At 38.8% G+C, this 15,114-nt stretch overlaps 1 protein-coding gene across 3 annotated transcripts in view; it reads left to right on the top strand.

Moving 5' to 3' along the window:
* The window catches only part of OCRL (OCRL inositol polyphosphate-5-phosphatase), a 55,405-nt gene that overhangs the window by 36,140 nt on the left and 4,151 nt on the right, over positions 1 to 15,114 (top strand). For 2 of the 3 annotated variants that reach the window (XM_016152756.2, XM_036226800.1), the window contains exons 17-21: positions 144 to 309; positions 573 to 808; positions 10,578 to 10,601; positions 13,290 to 13,406; positions 14,820 to 14,904. In XM_016152756.2, the coding sequence (XP_016008242.2) occupies positions 144 to 309; positions 573 to 808; positions 10,578 to 10,601; positions 13,290 to 13,406; positions 14,820 to 14,904 (628 nt within the window). The remainder of the gene's footprint in view (positions 1 to 143; positions 310 to 572; positions 809 to 10,577; positions 10,602 to 13,289; positions 13,407 to 14,819; positions 14,905 to 15,114) is intronic. The other variant, XM_016152755.2, reaches the window with a different exon arrangement.

Genomic DNA, 15,114 nt, shown 5'->3' on the forward strand with positions numbered 1-15,114 from the left:
TGGCTCATTTGGCGAGTGTATATGGCAGTTCCACACCTGGCTAATAATTATCTTATTCTTTTTTCTTATTTTCTATGGAATAATCCAACTGACTTCCTTCTCCTACTAGTGATGCATGTTTGTGTCTGTCTGTTATTCCCCAGTTTGTGTTTGAGAATGTGAAGTTTCGGCAACTACAAAAAGAGAAGTTCCAGATCAGCAACAATGGACAGGTTCCCTGCCATTTTTCTTTCATCCCTAAACTTAATGACAGCCAATACTGCAAGCCATGGCTTCGGGCTGAACCTTTTGAGGGCTACTTGGAGCCAAGTGAGTTTTCCCTTTACCATCACCTCTGTTTGTGATGTACCATCTCCTCATGATTCCCATATTCCCTGCCTTTGTTTAACTTCTTATTTTCTAACCATACGTCTCTTACCTTCACTGTTATATATTGGGGATATGTCTTTTGTGTGTCCAATCTCTCCTTTGTCACTTGATGATATTTTAGAGAACACTTCTGTTGGTTCTTATCCCCATTTTGATTTTCCACTGGAACTTTCTGTTGTCATGTGTCATCTCTTACTTTTCAGATGAGACAGTGGACATTTCCCTTGATGTGTATGTCAGCAAAGACTCTGTGACCATCCTGAACTCAGGGGAAGATAAAATTGAAGATATTCTTGTCCTTCACCTGGATCGAGGCAAAGATTACTTCTTGACCATTAGTGGAAATTACCTCCCAAGTTGCTTTGGTACATCCTTAGAGGCTTTGTGCCGAATGAAAAGACCAATCCGAGAAGTTCCTGTTACCAAACTCATAGACTTGGTAAGAAACATTCTAAGACATGAACGTCCTATAGGTACAATTTTCACAATACTTAAGTGGTGTCCTCATTGCCTCTGTGCTTTCTCTTTTGTTGGGGGCAACGGGGACTGTCAAGTGATAAATAAGAATAAGACTCACTTACTCTAGCATTGCTTTCATTGGATTAAGCCTAAAAGGAAAGAGGAGCAGGTAATCTATACCTGGCTCTTGTTAGGAATACAATAGATAATACTTGAATTCACTGAATTAGAATAAAGATTCCCTTCTCAAAGATATAATGCTTGTTTGTTATGCTCTTCATACATCCAAGTCACTTTTGTATAAATTAGCATGTATGTGAGGTACAGTAAATGGGAGAGGCAGTATTATGTTCATTAAATGAAAGAGAAAACCGAGACACAGAGACAGTCACTTGCTCAGAGTGCAATAAGTTAGTGACAGATCTGTCACCCACATTTTCTGACTCCCAGTCCACTACTCCTCGCTATATCATATCTAATCTAGGTCAAACTCGGCTGCTTGTTTGCAGCCCAGACCTATCTGTGAACCTCAGAGTACCTGCCTCAGAACCCCTGGAGTCCTTACGCAAGTCCAGGTCCCTCCTCCCACTTACCTCCAGCGATAGAGTCAGAATCTCAGGGAATCGACATATGTTTGCACTCTAGATTATTATAAGGTGCACAAAAGTGTGATACATGTTTTATGTGACTTGCATAATAAAGGAAAGGAGGAGGTTTCCCATCTCCAAGCTATAAAATCAGTGTCTTTATGGAGAAATGGCTGTATTATCTTCAGTGACATAAATTGATTTAGTAACAAGTTCATCCTATTAAATTTTCTTCTAAATGAAAGTATTGTCGGATTCGTGCGCAGACCTCTTTGGGCTTATAAAAGTATATTTTTGGTCTTTTACCAAGGAAACTTAGGTATGTGACAGGCATACATTATCATTACCACTGGAATTCACTTGATCCTTTTGCCCTAGCCAACGGCAGTGATTGTATCATCTATTGGGAAGGGCTGGACCAGAGGGCAGGCTGCTGGTTTCTCTGTCATCTGTTCTCTTGCCATGGAATTGTTTTAGCTATGACTCAGATGGCAGATTAAAACACTGAATGCAGTCCTAGCATTCTTTCTTGGAATTATACCTGTTTCCCTAGAGCCCTCGTGACTGAGTGTATTACCTCTGAGAGAGAACCATTTTCTTTAGAAATTCATATCCTGACATTCTGTTGTTTTTTCATACTTGTTTTTTCTTCTGCCACCATATTCGTCTTTCAAATTTAATATTTAACCTTTTAGAATATATTCTAAATGAAGTTGTTTCTTTCATATCCCCTTCTCTCGACCCTAAATACCATTTCCTAACTTTCTTTTTCCCAACTTTTTTATTTTGAAAATGGCAAATGTGCAGGAAAATTGAAAGAACAGTGCAACGAACACCCACATGCCTTACATACATATATAGAGATACTTAATTTTTTTGCTGTACCATTTTCAATTAAGGGGTGATATGCACTTTCACCAGTAAATACTTCAGTCTGCCTTTCTTAAGAAAAAGGACAACCTCTATATAAGCACAGTACCATTATTGCACCTCAGAAAGCTAGCCAGTCCATATCCAGATTTTTCCAGTTGTCCCAAGTATTTATTTTGTAGCTTTCTTAAAGCCAAAATCCAATCTGGATTCATACAGAATATTTGGTGAGGTCTCTGCAGTCTCTTTTAAAGTAGAACAGTTCTCTTTTTTTATTTTAATGGCATTTCATTTTTAAGAGTCCAGTGCAGTCGTCCAGTCATGAATCCATCATTTCCTAAACTTGTCTGATTGTTTCTTCTTCGTAATTTTTTAAAATTTATTTATTGTAATTAGTTTCAAGTATATAGTATATTGGTTAGACATCTACATAGTTCGTAAAATGATCCCCCCAGTTGCTCCCTCCCTTCCCTGATCCTCCGCCTAGCCAGTGTATTAATGCTAACTGCATTCCCTATGTTGTGCTCCCCATCCCCATGTCCATCCTTCAGCTACTAATTTGTGCTTCTTAAACCCTTCACTCCATTTTCCAGCCCCCAAAAGTTCCCTCCCCTCTGTCCATCACCAAATTGTCCACTATATTTGTGAGTCTGTTTTTAATTAGTTTGTTCTTTTTATTCCTTAGATTCCACATATAAGTGAAATCATATAGTGTTTATCTTTCTCTTTGTGACTTAAATACCTTCTAGGTCCATCAAAGCAATGTCTTTTTCCATCCCCTTTTTTTCATATGTAGGAGTCTTATTTTCTTATCCTTTCAGCCACTCTGTCTTTTGGTTTGAGCACTTAATTCTTTTCCATTTAAGGTACTTACTGTTAGGAATGTAGTTGTTACCATTCTTTATTTCTGTTTTTGATACAAGTTTTTTCTTCTTAAAGAAGTCCTTCCAACATTTCCTGTAAAACTGGCTTGGTGGTGATAAATTCCTTTAGCTTATTTTTGTCTGGGAAGCTCTTTTTCTGTCCTTCAACTCTAAATGATAGCTTTGCTGGATAAAGTATTCCTGGTTGTATATCCTGGGTCTTCATCCTGTCGAATATTTTGTGCCAAGCCCTTCTGTCCTGCATAGTTTCTTTTGAAAAATGAGCTGCCAGTCTTCTGGGTGTTTCCTTATAAGTAACTATCTGTTTTTCTCTTGCTGCTTTCAATATTCTTTCTTTGTATTTAACCTTTGGCATTTTAATTATGATGTGTCTTGGTGTGGGCCTCTTTGGATCTCTGATTTTTGGAATTTTCTGAGCTTCCTGGGGTTTTATGTCCATTTCCTTCAACCGGTTAGGGAAGTTTTCCATCATTATTTCTTCAAACAGCTGTTCAACATCTTGATTTTCTTCACTTACGCTGATTAGATGGATATTTGGATCCTTAATAGTGTCCCATATGCTCCTTAAATTATTTTTATAATCTTGGCCTCTTATCTCTTGCCATTCTGATTGCATGTCCTTGGCTTTCCTGTCCTCTAGATAGGGCATTTGATCCTTTATTCAGTTTTATTCCATTTAATATACTTCTCATCTCAGATAATGTGTTCTTCATTTTAGGCTTTAATAATTTTCATTTCCATTTTTGTTTTTTATCTCTTTGTTGAAGTTCTCACTGAATTTATCTATGCTTCCCATAAGTTCGTTGAGCATCTTTATAACCAGTGTTTTGAACTCTGCATTTGCTAAATTACTTGACTCCATTATATCTTGATCTCTGTTCTGTTCTCTCATATAGATTCTGCTTCTTTGTCTTCCCATTTTGGCTGCCTTTCTGTGTCTGTTTCTATGTACTAAGCAAAGCTCCTAAATCTCCCGGTCTCATTAGTGTGGATTTGTGAAGTAGGTGTCCAATGGCACAGTCCTGAGAGGGGTTCAGCTGCAAGCCAAATTTAGCCCAAGCCTGTGCCCCTCTGGGTCCGCCTGTTAAGATTCAGCAAGCAATCCACAGGTGCTTTGCTTATAGTTGCTTCAAAAGGTTACACCAGAAACTGAAACCAGCTGCCTCCAGTGTGAGTCTAGGCGCTGCTCAGCCAGGGGCACCTGACTTTCTGAGGATGTACCTGGATGGGGCTTGGGTGGGGCTGCAAGTTTGAAGAGATGGAGCTTCAGGGAATCCTCTGTGCGGAGCGACCTCTGTTATTCAGTTTGATGACATCATAGCAATGGTGGCGCTGTGTCCAGGCACTGGGACGGGGAAGGGCTAAACTTGGAACAATGGATACCACCAGCACTCTGTACAGAACAAGTCTCGCCTTGGCCCTCACTCCGACAGTGTCTCCCTGGAAGTCCCTGGTGCCCCCTGTGCGCTTCCGAATGGGCACTGGTGCTCAGAGCGAGCAGGTCCATCACCGGTGAAAATCTGCTCGTGGAAGCGGCCCCTTTAAGAAGCTTCTGCTGCTGCCGCAGCCTCCGTCTCACTCAGCTGCTCAGGACAGGGGGCGTACTTGCCCAGTCCCACCTTCTGCCACTGCAGGGTGCTTTCTTGTATATCTCCCTGGTTGTATGGCTTGTTCCTCTAGATCCCAGGCAAGTTTTCCTTGCTGCTGCTGCTTGTTTCCGTCACAACCCCGATTTGGTCACTAGAGGGATGAACAGAGCTTCTATCATCTACGCCATTTTTCTTCTTCATAATTTTTAAACTTATCCCTTTAAACTCCATCACACCTTTTTTTCCTATAAACTGGAATCTAGCTTAACTTTTGTTCAGAGTTGGCAAAGCTTTATAATACCCTTTACTGTAGTTGTCCCATATTAAAGTGATTAGAAGGAGGCTCAACCAGCATAACATTTTAAAATTTCATTTAAAATATTATCTGGTGTTTTAACCATGCTTGACCATGAATAGGAAGTAGTCAAAAATCTTTAATGGAGTTAATGGCTCTGTAGGAAGCCTTTCCTTCTCTTTGTGCACAACTGATTCAAAGTTTAAAAAATAGAACCTTTATCATTTTTTGTTACAAAATTGCTAAGTTCTTATTAAATGGTATGTGTGTGGTCATCATTTATTCTTTTAAAAAAGTTTTTGTAAGATTTAGATTTCTAATTCTTTTCACAGTCTGTTGCATTTCCATGTTATTAAATTCTTATATCTCATTGATGAGGAAATTATACATATTAGTGTGGGGCAGTAAACAAGAAATCTAACATCTGTACCCTTTTAGTAATATCTTCACACTCTGTTTTGATTTGATTTTGCTCTTCGGAAATGCTTTCTTAGGTTTGTTTGTTCATCTTTGTTCCAAGACCCAAGGTGACATTTCATATCCCGTGAGACAGCATTATTAATAATGGTACCTGTTGTTGTCTTTGTATTATTTACACCGAGTTTTTAGTGAATCCAGAAATGAGTTCAGTGCCTGTGTCGACTCTCCATGTACCGTTTCAGAAAGATTCTTGTGCCAAACCTACTCTTCCCACCAAATGCACCATTAAATAGCTGGTATAAATCCTTTTCATTCTTTCTTCCCTTCTCAATGACAGTGATTTTGTCACTCCTGGAAGAGTTGGGTTTAGCTCAAGTGGCAAACAGAGGATACAAAGTATTATGCAGTTTATGTGGGTTCTGTAATTTAGTGGTCATGGAACTTTGCTCATATGTATAATAAAGCTAAATTTGAATCGAGGTAAATCGAGAATTTAGTTAGAGATAGTCTAAACATTAACCACCTTTACTGGCTAATGTCCAAAGTGTTTGGTAAGTCCATATTTTGGAAAGTCACTTAAAATGAGAGTTATGGAACTTGTAATTTGTATTAACAATTAATTCCTTTCCTGTGCTAGTTACGCAAGCCCTCATATGCTATAAAAGCTTATTGACTGTTCAGCTAACCTCTATAAAAATCAATCTCAGAATCAGTGTGTTTTGGCTTTAATGAATATTTCATGCATGTAACATTAACATAACTAAAAATAAGTTTAGCGCATAAGAATAAAGTGGACTAGGAAAGTGTTTTGAGGTTCATTCATAGAAATATTTTGAATCAAATCCAAGTATTTAAGAAGCATGTATCACTATATTAGGTGAGCAGCCTCTTTCAGGCATAAGAGACATCATGAGTAAAGTTTAGAAGGTGAAAGCAAAAAGACCGTGTATGAACAATTATAAGATTTCCCTGGGAAGAAGAGAGATTAAGGATAAGAGTATATAGAGCTGATTAGGTAGGGTGGGGGCAGGGGAAAGAGGGTCTTGAAATCAGCAGATGAGTTTATGCTAGAGCCAGAGAGCATCTAGAACCATCAGAAGGCTTTGATGAGTGCTATGAGCTTATAAATGGACACATTTGGAGGAGCATTTCAGTGTTGCTTATAGACTAGACTAATGGAGAGACCAGATCTGAATGTGCCAGATCTGATTAAAGGTTTGGATTGTAAATACAGAGATGAGAAAAAGTTTAAAGATGGGTGGACAATTTGTATTTTCTCAAGGACATGTCTATTAGGAAAACGGTATCAAAAATTTGAAATAACAAGATTAACAACTTGGTGATTAATTCATCCCCAGTGATTTCTCTATTAGGTGTTTCCTTTGTCTTACTGATCTAACCACCCAAGTCTTATCCTGTTAGGTGTATGGTTTGTGTTTCTTTTTATATTTCACATGAAGTAATCCTTTCTAGGATTTTAAGTATCCATTCAGTTTTCTCCTTTTTATTTTTAAATTTGAATTTGCCTCTAAGTGACTTTTACATTATTTTGGCTGCATTTACTACTGGGAAAATTCCTCTGAGGATGAACATTGGGATGAAGAATGATTTGCAATAAATTTGTAGTGTACAAGGTTGCCCCACTGAGGAAATCCTAAACTAGGTTCCCTTTTTTAGTGTGATCAATATGTAGCCTTTTGCAGAGAGTGGGCAGGTCAGTTGAACTAAGTAATTAGCAGTCACTGTAGGACTACCTTAGCAATGTACTATTTATTAGTGGGGACTAAGTGGTGCTTCTATTTTCAGACTTGAGTCTAGTGTTTAAATAACTATAATTTAAATCTACTTTATGCCTGTAGCCAGGAAAGCAAACTCTCAATGTAAATCTGTCTTTTTAATTCTTCTAACAGTTTTCTTTTGCATCCATTCATTTAATATATACACACATACACACACATACGTACACATACATACAGAGATGAGAATATATATGTACAGAGATTGTGTGTGTGTGTGTGTATAATTTTCTCATTTGTAGTTAAGGTGTTTATTCTCTCCTGCTTAACCTACTTTGTTAACCTTTTAACAATTCCTTTTGCCTCTATATCCCTTCCATTTTCCCTCTTCAGGGCTGTCAGATTGATCTTTCTGTAATACGGCTTTGAGGCCTGTCACTTCTTTGCTTAAAGGTAGTCAGTGGCTCCCCCATGCCTGGTGAATGCAGTCCAAATTGCTCTTTACCTGTTGTTCAAGGTCACCCAGTGTCTGACTTCAAGACACCTTTTCAGGTTTATTTCCTGCTATTTTTCTCAACATCCTCCCACATTCCCCACAAACCTGATATAGCTAACTTCTCCCTAATCTCACCTTGTGGTATAACTTCTCTGCATCTTTACTTATTTCTGCCCCTTCTACTTGTAACATACCCACCATATTGTTACCCTTTAAAATCCTGTGAATCTTTTTTTTTAATTTTATTTTATTATTAGTTTCAAGTATACAGTGCATTGGTTAGAAATTTATATACTTTATAAAACGATCCCCCTAATTGCTCTCTCTTCTCTGGCTCTCCACCTAGCCATTACATTAATGCTAGCTACATTCGCTATGCCATGCTCCCCATCCCCGTGATGATCTGTCAACTACTAATTTGTCTTCTTTAACCCTTCACCCCATTCTCCCAGCCCCCCAGTCTCCCCCCCCCCATCTGAATGTTGGAAGCAACCTAAATGCCCATAAACAGATGACTGAATAAAAAAGTTATGGTTCATATATACAATGGAATATTACTCAGCCATTAAAAAAATAAATCCTATCATTTGCAACAACATACGTAGACCTAGAAGTTATTATGCTCAGTGAAATAAGTCAGAGAAAGATAAATCCTTTGAAGCTTTTAAGGGCTAAGTAGGTCCCATCTCCATTGTGAGAAGTCCCCTGACAGCCCCAGGTGAAAGCCATCTCTCCTTCCTTTGAACGCTCTTTTGTTTGTTTTTTTTTTGTTTTAATTATTTACTGAGAAATAATACTTGTGTATTATAACAATATCAGGCAATAAACTTTGGGACTCCTCATCCCAACTCAGTTGCAACCCAAGTCAAGGACCATGCCTTTCTCCTCTGTAGCCTCATTTCTCATCCTCCCCACCTCCCAAAGGCATTAGCACAGTGTCTTGCACTGGTAGTGGTCACTGCTCAGAACTGCTTTGAGGGACTAGTTTGACAGGTTAGTATATAAAAACTCTGCCTAGTTTTACTCATCATATCATATGTCATGTATACATGGGAGGGAAAATTGAGTTTGTCAGGTAGATTCTCTACTTGTTACTCTGTAGTCCTAAATGTTAAAAAAGATAGTGCTCTAAAATTGTGTTAAATTAGATATTTGGCACTCAGAACTTTAACACTAAAAGGCACTGTAATTACAATACTATAAATACTGTATATTTTATAAAGCACTATTACTCTGATTTTTTAAATTTCATCTTATATGCAATATTTCAAAGTCTAGGTAAAGCCACAAAAGAATGTTTAATTCATAATGTATCTAGTAATACTACTAACAGCCTACCCACCATATATCACAGTCATTTGGGGGAAATGCACTCAGCATTACCACTCACAATGCTAGGGAACACATACTCCCCCACTCCTTCAGTCCCCTACACATCTCTGACAGCAAGATCAGATTTCTCCTTTTACTATCAGACCTGAAATGTGTGATTTATACTCAAGTTCTTCATAGCCCATGGTGGAATTGGAGGATTCCAGTTGGGAGTCGGCTGGGGAGATGTGAGGAGCTTTGAAAGACCTAGGCTCTGCTGGCCCACTGCTCCACCACCCCTGGGTTTAGGCTGCTTCCCTGTCCCTATGAGGTAAATACAGTTATCCGTATTTTAGAGATGAAGAAACGAAGGCTTTGCAAAGTTTAGTTACTTGCTTGATATCTGTACAAAAGTAACAAGAGGCAGAACAGAGATCTGTACCCAGGACTGTACCAATGCCTGTACTCTTTCCACTAACTCTGCCACCTTGTAAGGGGGTTTTTCACTGTCTTAAGCCTGCTGTGGAGTGAAATACGTACTCACAGCATTTTCCTGCCTCTTTGTTCAGGAAGCAGTCAGATTGTTGTTTTTGAGTTGTCTAAGGGAGCATAGTGATAATGACTGTGGAATCAAACCTGAGTTGTAATACTGATTCTGCCACTTACTAACTATTAGTGTGACCTTGGGCAAATAATTTAACCTCTCAGAACCTCAGTTTCTTCATCTGTAAAATGGGAATAATACCGCTTTGCACACGTGTACAGACTGAGTGACGTCATATATGAACACTTTGCATAGTTCCCACTACATGATGGAAGCTCCCTAAGTGGTGGCAGTAGTTATTGTCGTGTGGCTGTAATTGGATTGTAGTAATAACACAAACAGCAGATGGTTTAAAAGCTTTTTAATTCAGTGCTTCTTCCCTCTCCCCTGCTTTTCTTTTTTTCTCTTTATACCGTATAAGATAACACAATAGGAATAAAGATGGTTGTTCTGAACCACAAAGATCTGAAATGAAATTAATTTACATTTAAGAGGGACCACCATATTTAGAGACTTCAGGGGCCTTTGAGGAGGAGAGTGGGTTTGGGAAGATAGAAAGGAGTGTGGTTGGCTGGGGTGAGAGGAATGGCAGTTGAGAGAAGAGAATGGCCATAGTCAGGCTCACAACCAGATTCTCCCATCGAAGTGGCATTATAGTGGAGCAAGAAGCCACATGGTGCCATAGTAGAGCCTGCCTCCAAGCAGCACATAAAAAGGAAACATCAGTGGGCATTTGGCAAGGTCAGCTGGCAGCTGCCACAGGACACAAAAGTCTAGGACTGGAAACATGTATATTTCTTGATAGTCTCAGTAAACTGCACAAAAATTTAATATGCATAATAGACAACTTTGCATGTGAGGATGTGTTCCATTTTCAGCAATCATGGTTTATCTGAAGAATTCAAAACTATTTATGTATCTAGTAAGCTTGTGGGTTCTAATCTATTTCTAATTCTGTAAATTAATTCTAATCATTTTCTATCTGTCAATGACTTTCTTTTCCTGCTCTGCTCTCAGGAAGAAGACAGCTTCCTAGAAAAGGTAATATAATCTCTTGGTGGTTATATGTTTCCCTGTGCTTGATTAACACTTAACTGTGGTGCCTGGAATTTGTCCTTAGGCTTTCCCATATCAAAAACCTCTGATACTATGAAAATCCCCCAGAGTCCTGCCTGCTGTCTTTTAGTGTATCTAAAGTACAGGAAAGATATGTATTATACTGGTCCAGTCATTGAGACCCAGGACATAAAAAACAATAGGACTCAAGGTTCCAGACTTGTATTTTTGAAATGAGAAGTAAATAAAGAGCAGTCTGGTGGTATCTGAAAGCTCATGAGTTGGGGGAGGGTACCATTTAGCTGTCCTCCATTTCCAGTGATAGTAAAACCAGAAGTTGATTTCTGTTGCAGTAAAAGTGATTTGGGGTTAGTGATAATGTGATGAATTACCAAAAGAATACCCAGATATGGTTAAGAAATAGAGCATAGAACAGAATCATAGAGCTGAATGAGCTCATAAGGGATTATCTGGTCCAACTCTGCCTTCAGACAGTGTAAGGTGTTTTCTCCATTCTACTTGATGAGGCAACCAAGGGCCAGCAAGATTTGTAAAATTCACTAGAGTCATATACTGCTCCTGACATCAGGGGTGTGAGGTAGAAGGGACAAGAACCCAGGTCTCCTGAATACCTAGTGAAAGAACCTGGTAAGGCAGCTTTCCGCCTCTTTGAGCTGGAGAGTGACTAGCTCGATACAGGGCTATAAAGCAGAGAAGCATATGCTTGAAAAACATTTTTAAAACACTTTCATACAGTATCTAACAAGACTTCCCCATTTGGTGGAGTTATCAGCACTAAGGTTAAAATGTTTGGGCTTATCAGGTACCAGATGTGTCTCACTGAAAGAAGTCAAGGTGTACCTGGTTTCCCTTTGAAAATTAGAGTTTAGGATAATTTGTGGATTTTTAAAAAAAGTATTGTTTCTTTGCACGATCTTTCTCTAGACGTTGGGGACATAAGTATGACATTTCACATGGTCACACATTAATTTGAAAATGGATAGCGGATGGTGTATATAACCTACTGACATTTTATTAACCTTTTTAAACTACTAAGCATTGTGACAGCTCTGCCCCCCAGCCATTTCCTGTTAATAGGCCATGTTCTGTCTTTTCATCTTGGACAGTGCCTTGTGTTGCCTTGATGCCTTAGCACCAATTGGATGTCAGATTTTTTAAGTACATGCATGAATCAGTGCTGAATAATTTATATATGGTAAGTTTGGAGGCATCTGTTAAAGAATCTGTACATGTGTTGTATTTGGTTAAGGTGAGCAGAGTGCATTATGGACGGTGTTGTGGCTCAGATATCATGTGGATGCCTAGATTTAATACTTATACCTGGAAAAACGTTAGTGGATGAGCCACTGGTAGATGCTCTAGGAAACATGAATATCAAGTGATAGAAGCCCAGGGAAAGAAAGAAAAAAGAAGCAAAATTAATGTAGAGAAAATAGATTTTAAATGGTAACCAGCTGTCATGCTCCTTTCTCTTTCTCATTCCCTTAGACACAGTGGCTTTAAAAGGTCGCCAGTGCTTACTGAAGAACTTAATGTTAAGAACAGCCTTCAGCTCTGCACTAGTGTACACAGTCTCTGGAAGTAGTGAAATGCTGCTTTTCTTTCCCTTGAAGGCACATGGCTGGGAGTTGTGGATGGAATTTACAGAATTTCCTCGTGGAGGAGGGGGAAAGACACAAAACATTGGTCACCGTTTTGTCCCCTAGGATTTTTCTGAAGGCTGCTTTCAGATGCCTTTTAACTTATGCCAGTCATCTTTTTGATATAATTTGTATTTGACATAATTTGTATAAACATAAGATAATTGAGTTTATACCACTGCCATTTTCAGGTTCAGATTTAGTTAACTGATCTGCTCTATTTCTCTTGGATTCTTTCAGGAGAATCTAACAGAAAGTAGAAAGATAGGTGAAGGTAGTCAAAACCACAAGAAATCTTTGCTGAGCTGTTAGGTGAAAAAGAACTTCTGGACTGAGACCCTAGACTTTTCATAGTATTTATGGCTCTTGCTATGCTATATTCAGTTTACTATTTTTGGATTTTAAGGTTTATGACTTTTAGTACATTACGATTAGACCTATCAAGCCTGAAATAGTTCATATATGTAGGTCTGTGTGGAAAATTATATTTAATTCCTGAGGACCACAGATCCTCATTTAAATCAACAATGAAAACTACGATATTTGTGATTAAACCTGAAAGAAGAGTAAATTAAAAGTCAACAAAAAACTTAAGTAGATGCTGCTCTCTCAGAGTACCGTGTTAACAATTTTAATTTAATGGTCCGCAAGTCTCTAGTGGCCTGTGGACTCTATCATGACTGTATTGCTAGTCTCAGTGTCACCCGCGAGAGGATTTACAGCACATAATACAATGATAAACATAATATTAACAACACACAACACAGTGATAAACATAATAAACCTAAATGGAATGCTTAACAGTTAAGTGAAGCATCTAAAAAAGGAGATCTTCTAACTGGGAATCAGTAACAAGTACCTTCTAACCAAGGGTGTCTCCACTGTGAATAAAAAACAACAAAATCTTGAGACATGAATGTCAAATTGTACCTATATAAAGCAGAATTTGAAGCTTTACAGACAGAAGTTTTTATTGAGACCCCTTCGATTCTCATTGTTTTTCATCTCTTAGGAGAAATCCCTTCTCCAGATGGTTCCCTTGGATGAAGGTGCCAGTGAGAAACCCCTTCAGGTCCCCAAGGAGATTTGGCTTCTGGTAGATCACTTATTCAGAAATGCCTATCACCAGGTAAATGAGAGTGGGCCTGCCCTGCAACTTTGGAAGGTGTGTGAGTCCAGTGGGAAATGCTAATGACTCATGTCAGTATAGAGCTTTTAATGTTCCGAAGCTACCACCACAGAGCAGCACTGTCAGATTGCCTGGGAAGATGGAGGTATCCCTACTTACAGATGTGAGAGCTGAAGCATGCAAGCTAAGTGATTTACTTAAGACCATAACATAAGCATAGTGGCAGAGCTGGGTTCTGAACCCAGTAGTCCTGTCTCCTGACTACACTTTCCCCTAGATCACTGTGTTCCTGAGTCTATTATGCCTGCTTTAGCTGTCATGTAAGCCTTGCAGATCATTGAAGTTCAAAGCACACTTGAAGTCCATTCTTTAATTTGGTACTCATTTTTCTTTTAATTCCCGTCTCATATACTAGCCACCCCAACCCATTCCCTCAAAATTGAGGAATGTCTTGGGACCAAATTGAAGGGCAATGTGTCTTACCTACTGAAGAGTAATAGAACTTGAAAGCAAGGTTTGGTATGGACATGCCATTTACTCCCGCCCTAGCATTCCATAGTACAGGTCTCCCCCACTATCTGAGAGTAGAGAATTCCTATGAAACCTTTCATAAGCCAAAATGGTATAAAGCAAAGAAGCAATTACCATTAATTTATATGAAAAATTCTTGAGTGTTCCCAGACCCACAAAATAACCTACCAAGTAACACATAAAACCAAATCATACCAAGTAACACATAAAACCAAAAATAACTCTAACATAGTAAAATCAGGAATGCACAAAATAAATGGAGATAAAGCACAAATGCTCACAACATAGTTCAGAGCTATGGCAGCTTGATGCTAAGATATCGAGTATGGTTTCCGGGGAAGGAGCTTGGCGTGGCCACTCTCACTGCTACGGATGTATGCTGCTTGTACAATAGCTCACTGCAAGGCAAACACTGAATGCTATTTTAGCTTTTCACCTTTTCTCATAAAAACAAAAATCTTCAGATTTCTTTTAGCGAAAACAGGTACTAACATAGGTCTTTTATAAAAGCAAAGTGGCATAACACGAAATTTCAAAAAGTGGGGTATACCTTTATCAGTGTTTGAATACAGTTCTGCTTTGACTCTGCCTTCTACTTGTCAAGAGGCTAGAAGTGTTAACCCCTGCTCTCCCGATCTAGCCATCTAGGCCCTTACCATATCAGATATAGGCTAAAACCTTTGAAGATAATTTTCTGGTTTGAAATAAAACTTCACATGGATTATAGAGATGATAAGAAGAGGCAGCACCGTTGTCACACTTCCATTCCTAAGTCATGAATACACATACCACCTTTCCTTTTATTTCCTGCTGCACTCTTGATTTCTGGGTGGTCTTCAGAACCTTAGGACTTTTTATCATTCCATGTGACCTCTTTGGTAGGAGGACCTGTTCCAAACCCCTGGAATGCAGGAGGAGTTACAGCAGATCATAGATTGTCTGGATACCAGCATTCCTGAGACAATTCGTATCCTTTTCAACAAAAGCTTAGGAAGGTGAATGAGTACTTGACCAAGCTCTTCTTCCCACCTCCATTTGATTTTTGTGCTTCCATCTTTATTTTCTTCATAACCGCCTTTTATTATAAGGTAATCATGGACTGTACAGTTGTTTCTCAGTTTGTTTCAGGAACTTTTGACCTCTCTGTATCAAACTCTTACTGAAAGGAATCGGGGGT

Source organism: Rousettus aegyptiacus, unplaced genomic scaffold (assembly GCF_014176215.1).
Source record: "Rousettus aegyptiacus isolate mRouAeg1 unplaced genomic scaffold, mRouAeg1.p scaffold_m13_p_9, whole genome shotgun sequence".
Lineage (NCBI taxonomy): Eukaryota > Metazoa > Chordata > Mammalia > Chiroptera > Pteropodidae > Rousettus > Rousettus aegyptiacus.